The sequence below is a fragment of the Cebus imitator genome, unplaced genomic scaffold, assembly GCF_001604975.1.
Source record: "Cebus imitator isolate Cc_AM_T3 unplaced genomic scaffold, Cebus_imitator-1.0 Scaffold41, whole genome shotgun sequence".
Classification (NCBI taxonomy): domain Eukaryota; kingdom Metazoa; phylum Chordata; class Mammalia; order Primates; family Cebidae; genus Cebus; species Cebus imitator.
In genome coordinates, this window is record NW_016107356.1 from 9,792,864 (window position 1) to 9,800,497 (window position 7,634).

The following is a 7,634-nucleotide window of genomic DNA, read 5'->3' on the forward strand; positions in this document are numbered from 1 at the left end:
AAAAAAAAAAAAAAAAAGGAAAAGCTGTAGGTATGTCAAATTTAGTGGAATTGAACAAAGAGTGATTCCAGAATTAGGCATCTCTCTGAAGCAGAACAGGTTCTCGGAACTGCGGCCTGCCGTGTGGTGAGGCAGCCTTTACAGGAAGAAAGCAGACGTGAGGCAGTGAGGCGGCTGACCTGGTTACCGTGCAGCATTTTGCCCGGTTTGAGTCAGTTGCCCACCTGTCACTGACTGAAGGTGGGCTGCTGTTATTGACCGAGATCCTGCTGTTTGTTAACCAGAGCATGCCTGTACAGCACTCCTGAGTTAAGCTTCTAGTTAGTTTTTGCACTAAATAAGATTGTAGGTTTAATTTGAGGACGGGAGTACGGGGGCATCCTCAGGCCGAATGGAGTTCAGCCTAACCTGCTGCTCGCTCAGACCGAAAAGCCACCGTCGAGACCGAGTGGCCAAATGATTTTCCAATACAGGCAGCAGAATCCTACATGCAAATGTCAGGTGGAGGCCGCCCCCAGTCCAGACCTAAGCCTCGGACATCTTTGTGAAGAAGCAAGTGGAAATAAGGGGAAGGGTCGTGCTGCAGTCTGGACATGACAGTGTCGTTCGTGTCGTCCGTAATGCTCGTTTAGACGCCCCGCTCCCTCCTGGACACAGAAGCTCTACAAAGGCTTCCAGGCCACTGGGAAGGCCTGGTTTGTACCCTCATGGCTAAGGAGAATGTCCTTCTGCATTGTCTAAGCTTTACAGTGGCATGACTTGTGAGTTGTGGGCTGTATCGGTCAGCAGTGGAAGGCCTCTCTTTTGAACACTTTGTAGGTATATTCTTTATACTTTGTATTTCTCAGCTGGGGCCATCCTGCAGCAAGCCCAGCAGACACAGCTGACCACGCTGGCCATGCAGGTGGCCATGATGGAAGGCACCTCCTGTCTCCCTGAATTAGGGCCTGAGTGATCCATGAACCTCACCGCTGAGCAGACACACGCACCCTGAGGCTGAAGTCGCCTTACCGCCCAAGTCCCCTTCACTGGCCTTTGCAGCTCTGGCCACATCATACCCAGTACAGGGCGACCTGTGCTTTAAGGCACAACAGAGTATTGATCTGAACATAAACATAATGCTGGGAGCCAGGCAGAACAGGCTTTTGTTTTCTAGATGAGAAAGCTGAGCACCAGAGTCGCAGAGCAGTCAGAGGCAATCCCCAAATTCAGGTTTTCCCTGGACTCTGCAGCGCCTTCTGCAGGGTGCCTCACTCAGTGCAGGGAGTATCTAAGTGTGATGAGAGAGGCAGCCTCCCACCCCCAAGGAGACTGAGGGCTTTGGCTGCTGGGACATGGGGCCTGTGCTTTTTGTTTTTGTCTGAGGTGGGTCTCACTCTGTTGCCCAGGCTGGAGTGCAGTGGTGTAATCATAGCTCAATGCAGCCTTGACCTCCCAGGCTCCAGCGATGTTCCCCCACCTCAGCCTCCCGAGGAGCTGGGACTATGCTTAGCCCTGTGTAAAAATTAGCTGCCACCGCCCTTGGCTAATTTTTAAGTTTTTGTAGAAACGATGTCTCCATATGCTGCCCAGGCTGGTCTCGAACCCTCACCTCATGTGCTGGGGTTGCCGGCATGAGCCACTGGGCCTGGCCGCATGTTTTGTTTATTCCCTGGCTAGGTGTTGGTGGCAGGCTCTGTTCTAGGCAAGGAGGGGTTCAAAAACCCGCCTGAAGCTTCTCTGGCTCTGCTGGGTCCCCACAGGCTCCTCTGGGGCCACAGGTCCTGGCCCAGTGGCATGAGGGCACGTGTGTGCCTTCCTCTTCCCTGTGTGCCTGTTGAGGTCTGGACGTCTGCCCCTGGATGCCTGTGTCCCTCTTCTCTCCACCTGGCCTTGAGCATTTCCCGGGGCTTTTCCGCATGAAGCAGCGGTGCTTCCTGATGTCATTCTCAGGTGCCAGGTTTTCCATCTTCCTTGCAGTGCCACCTGTGGGCTGTGCTCCTCTGGCTGGCCGGACAGTGGCTTTGCCAGGAAAGCTCCCAGCCACACGCCCTTCTTAGAGGCCTGTTGAGACCCTCCTCCATGACAATGCTGCCGGGAGTGGGGACAAGGACCTGCCTCACAAACTGAAGTTAAATGGTTACCAACGAGGGTACCTTGCTTGTTTCATCCTCCAGGTAGAAGTGTGCATTTGATATCTGCCTAGCATATTAATAAATGGGCTCACTTGCAATCAACAGTTTTAATTGAACACCTACTGTGTGCTGGGTCCTAAGCGGCAGGAACAAGGCAGACAAAGTCCCTACCCTCACAGAGCTCACCTCTAGTGTGGGAGACAGAGGACAAAGCAGGGAGGAAAGAAAGAAGTAAAGTAACAGGTAGTGATTGCGCCGTGAACTGCAATGCAGGCTTGGGGGTGTGGCGTGACCCTAGGGGCCATATTCGGGGAATGTCATCTCCTAGGCTGTTCAGCTTCCCCAGCAGGCATGGCTGAGGTCTTCCCTGTGGGTGTCAGCCATAGAAAGAGCCCCTTGTGCTGCCAGTGCGTCCCTGCTTCTGCCCGGGAGTGATGGGGCTGGGAGGCTCCTCATACGACCACCCGGCCCCTGTGCCCTTGTCGCTATCACTGGGGTCATTCTCGGGGAACCTTGGCAGGCTCCAAGGCCTTGAAGAGTGGTTCTGGGAGTGCAGCCCTGACTGTGGTCCCTTCCATTACTCTCCTCCCCCACCCTCGTGCCTGTGGAACCTGGGGCATTTGGAACTGCGCTTTCCTGACTTCCAGGACCACAGATCATTTGTATTGAACCTGTGCCACCGAGTCTAATTGTTTGTCCCTTCTCCACTGTAGCCGGGTCCCCATTCTTGACCTTGCACACTCCTGGCTGGCTCAGTGGAAGGAGCTCCTGCCACTTCTCTAACAGCACCCTGGGAATGCTGGACCCTCTGAAGTGCACAGAAAGTAGTGATTCCTTAAATGTTAGTGGTTTCTTTTTTAAACAATGTAATATTGTTCAAATGAGGAATCAATCAATCCCTTTTGGCTGAGATGTTAGTTTAGGATATAAATGTGAAATTGCTTTTTATAACCTGTCCTCACTGTTTCCTTATACATTTCCTAAATATACATAATTTTCTGCATCTTCGTTTGTCATTTGTCAAAACAATAATGTTGCTACTTTCTTCCATTATTATAAAAGGAGAAAGGTGAATCAGACTCTTTAAACAATTCAGGCTGCAGCAACATTTTAAATTTAAAACAGAAATTTCTCCTCCTACTTGGAATCGGAGTGAATTTTTCCCCTTTGCACTCACTATACAGTCAATGCAAGGATTCCTCTGGGAGTAAGCGGATTTGGGCTATAAACATCTCATGAAAAATGACAATTCCTAGTGCTGTAGATGCTACCTAACCAAGGATGCTGTTGGTACCAAAGGGTTTATTGCCATCAGCACAAACACTGGAGCCATTTACATTTTGGGTTTGCTAGACACTTGCCCTCCAGTTCCAGGCTCAAGTGATAACATTAATTAACCACTTTTACATCATCAACTTGAGCAACAGGCAACTTTTACTTCTCCCAGTGATCCTACCCCTTATTATTCTCCAAAGAAAGGGCCCTGGCAATGTCGAAGAAAATGTGAATAGCTCCCTGGAGTGTGAGGAAGAGTTCCACGTGCCCTCCGTATCATCTGGGCTGTCATGGATTAAAAAGGAAGCAGCCCCTTCCGCTGCCTCTGAAATATTCCTGAACATTGGCACACTCAAAATCTCTTTTTTCATGAGCATGGGCAGCAAGTTTGAAACAGAAGAAAAGAAAACAGTTCTCTGATTTGGGTCATGGCTCCTTCAGTCCTACAAGGCTTGCAAAGCCGGAGCTGACATTCCCTCCTCCTAGGTGAGGGTGAGATTGAAGGGCTCCAGGTGGAAGCTGCCTAGGCTCCAGGAAAATTGAGAGGAGGCTGCTTGTGGATCTACAGAGGAAATGTCACCCAGCCAGATACATCTGAAATAAGTGCCGATTCTCATCTATCTGTTACCTGTCTGCCTGTACCTATCTATCATCTACATATGTATGTATATATGTATTATGTATGTATCTATCTATTATCTATCTATGTCTATCTATCCATCTCTATCTTTATCTATCAATCATCTATCTTCTATATCTATTGACTATCTATCTATCTATCAATCTATCATCTTTCTATCTAGAGCAAACAGGAGAGAACAGGCAGGCCTTACCTTAAGTCCTCAAGGAACCCCAGCTTCCTCCACCCTCTCTGATAGAGCTGGTGCCTGAGGATTATTATGCAAAGCACCTGAACAGGTAGTAGATGAACTCAGGCTGCCTGGTGACAGTCAGGAATAGAGCCTGCACTCTGCTCCCTGCCTAGGGCTTTTTCTCTGCCTCAGAATACCCCCAGTTCTCCCACCTCCAGGCTGGCTGTGCCCCTCACAGGGCCAGCCTCCCCTGCTCTAGGTGCAAGCCCAGGGTGGCAGTGAGGCTCTTGGCCCAGGTCCCAGGAGAGGTGAGTTCTGTCCCCAGTTCTGGCTTGAGCTAACTCCAAGGCCTCCTTTGTCCTTGGATCCCAATTCTGGCCACGCCAGAGCCTTTTTTAAAAGTGTAGATGTCTGGCCTCCCCCCAGGGACACGGATTTCTCAACACCAATCTTGCTCTCAGGAGCACCCTTCCCACTGCGGCTGTGCAAGGACAAAGCCCTGAGTCTGAAGTGGGGCCCCCATGTCTGTATTAAAAAAAAAGAAAGAAAAAGAAAAAAGATGGCTTTGATGAACCTGATATTTAGCCTTCATCAGACTAAGGCTTTTGTTATTTTATTTTAGTTTTTTATTTCCATAGGTTTCTGTGGAGCAGGTGGTGTTTGGTTACATGAGTAAGTTCTTCAGTGGTGATTTGTAATATTCTCAGGCACCCATTACCTGAGCAGTATACCCTATACACTCTACAGCCAACCTGCACGCACCGGGTCTCATCAGACCAGAGGCTTTCGTTATTTTATTTTAGTTTTATATTTCCATAGGTTTTTTTGGGGATAGTGGTGTTTGGTTACATGAGTACATTCTTCCGTAGTGATTTGTAAGATTTTGACACACCCATCACCCAAGCAGTGTAAGCTATACACACTACGGCCATACACCCTGAACGTGCCGGGTCTCATCAGATAGAGGCTTTTGAAAGACGTTTACCTCCCACGACTGAATAATTTTATTGATTTATTTGTTTTCCCTTCTTGGCTGCACTGGCCCTGGGCTGTAGTAAGGTACACAGTGTAGAGGGCCCAAGCCTTTGCTTCCCCGACTTTATATCACGTCAACGTGTGAATTGGTGAAATCCTTCCACCTTAGCAAGCCAATTGCCAGGCCTGCCTCATAGGAGCAAGGACATAAGCTTTGTGAAAGTTCAGCCAAACCACAAAGGTCAAATGGTGTCATCATGTCTTGACGATGTTAAAAAGGAAGCCCTGATTGCAATAAGCAAATCTTACCTGAGAATGATGCACAGAATTACTCACAGAAACTCAATGTATGACTTTGCTGACTCAGTTGTTGTGAATATTAGCTACCATTGGACCAATATCTTAGCAATATTCAAATGGTACCTATGTGGGATAGCAGGAGAAAGTCACAGCACAGCCAATATTAAAACCATATATCAAGATGGCCATTGAGAACGAAAATCACCTGCAGAAAATACATGAAGTGGTGAGACTGTGTCCTTGAGTTTCAACACTCCACTGGATTTTACTTTGCAAATGAGCTCTTGTCCTGGGGCGTAAGTCAAGCCCCCACATGTGCCCCAAGGTGGACTGCCTGGCTTCACTGAACTGTTTTCACTAAATCACTGCTTTCCTATTTTCAGCTCAGTGATTGCCTTCTGTTTGTGTTTTTCTTGCCACAGATGGACAGAAGAAAGTTCAAGAGGAATTTGACATTGACATGGATGCACCAGAGACAGAACGTGCAGCGGTGGCCATTCAGTCTCAGTTCAGAAAATTCCAGAAGAAAAAGGCTGGGTCTCAGTCCTAGCGGGAGAGCTCCCTCCTAGTCCACCTGACAACACCAAACTCAACCATCATCTGTCAAGAAATTAAAAGAACAACACCCTAGAGAGAAGTCATCCACACACAATCCACACATGCACAGCAAACCTCCAATGCATGTACAGAAACCTGTGATATTTATACCCTTGTAGGAAGGTATAGACAATGGAATTGTGAGTAGCCTAATCTCTATGTTCCTCTCCATTTTCATTCCTCCTGCAACTATTTTCCTTGATGTTGTAATAAAATGAAGTTAAGATGAGTGAATTCAAGTGTCTGCCTTTCTTTCTATATTTTACCCGACGTTAGAGGTGACTGGGAGCCAGGTGTCTGTTCCCTTCTTCTCTTAGGAGTCAGAGATGTAACACGTTGTCTTCTGTTAGGAGCATTTTTTTTTCCTGAGAGTGAGAGATCCATTTTGAGCCATGCCTGGAGACTCTAATTTGGAGAGATTTAACTGCTGGCTGGCGATGGCAATATATTTTCTTCTTACCATGGGAATAGAGCCCTGCATCCTGGGGTGCCAAAGACTCAGAATTTTCCCTGGGAATTATGAGTGATCCAGGTACACAGCACAGAGTACTCAAGCCTTTGATCCCCCTGGCTCTATATCCTGTCACTGTGTGAATTTGAGAACGAAAAGGGAGAAGGTGATGCATCTGTGCTTGGAGAGTCCCCAGATTTACTCAGCAGACCCATTTCAGATCTCCAAAGGGGACACGCTGGCTGTCACAGGCCGTTCTGTGGCTTACCTGCCGTGCTCTGCACTTGTGTGGCTCCAGACTCTCCAACTGCCTCTATGCTGTGATTTGTCACCTGTTAGGGTTATTTATTACAACCTGCAATTTATAGAAGCTATCAGGCTTCTATTCTACTCCATCATTTCCCTGCAAACCTTGCAGGGAAACTGTTCTGCAAATCCCAAAGTGGTTCCATAGGCAGTGGGGAGAGGTCCATCACATGGAGAGGACCTCGCCACTGAATCATGAGCCAGTTGGTTGAGTGGGTACCCACCTTGGAAGGCACTTGTGGCTTTTGTTTGAACTTTTCCACATGATATTGTGATGTGTAAATCACGTCTCATCTCAGCCTCCTGAGATGCTCCACGACTGCTCGCGTACACTGTGGGACATCCCATGTCTTTCCTTTGCCAGCTCCTTAACAAAGGGTCAAGGTGGAGCACGAAGAATAATGGGAAAAGGGGTGAGGGATGATGCCGTGTGTGTGCATGTGCACATGTGTGTGCATGGGTGTGTGGATGTAGGGGACAGTGGGAGTGAGGAGCAGGCAGGGCAATGACTGCAGGTGGAGGTGCCACTGTTCCTCCTGCAGGGCTCCTTTTATTGTCACCAGGGCACAGATCGAGGAAGACTGGCATGCTTGGGTGATTTACTGTCTCAAAAATCCCTCTGAAAATGTGCATATTTTCTTTTATAAGGAAATCTCTCCTGCCAGACAATTCCCTGCAGTTTTTAGGGACAGGGAAAACTCATAGACTCTGATCAATTTCCAGTCGGAGAGCTAAATAGGATCACTTCGGCCCTGACAACCAGAGAGGGCTCTGAGGGGCTCCCAATGCTGTGGTCTCTACTGA

The 7,634-nt window shown here is 48.3% G+C and overlaps 1 protein-coding gene across 2 annotated transcripts in view; it reads left to right on the forward strand.

Moving 5' to 3' along the window:
• Positions 1-6,307, forward strand: part of PCP4 (Purkinje cell protein 4) — a 61,548-nt gene extending 55,241 nt beyond the window's left edge. For both annotated transcript variants that reach the window (XM_017526278.2, XM_017526277.2), the window contains one exon: positions 5,899-6,307. In XM_017526278.2, coding sequence (XP_017381767.1) covers positions 5,899-6,026 — 128 coding nt within the window. In that variant the 3' untranslated portion in view covers positions 6,027-6,307. The remainder of the gene's footprint in view (positions 1-5,898) is intronic.
• The last annotated feature ends 1,327 nt before the right edge of the window (positions 6,308-7,634 follow it).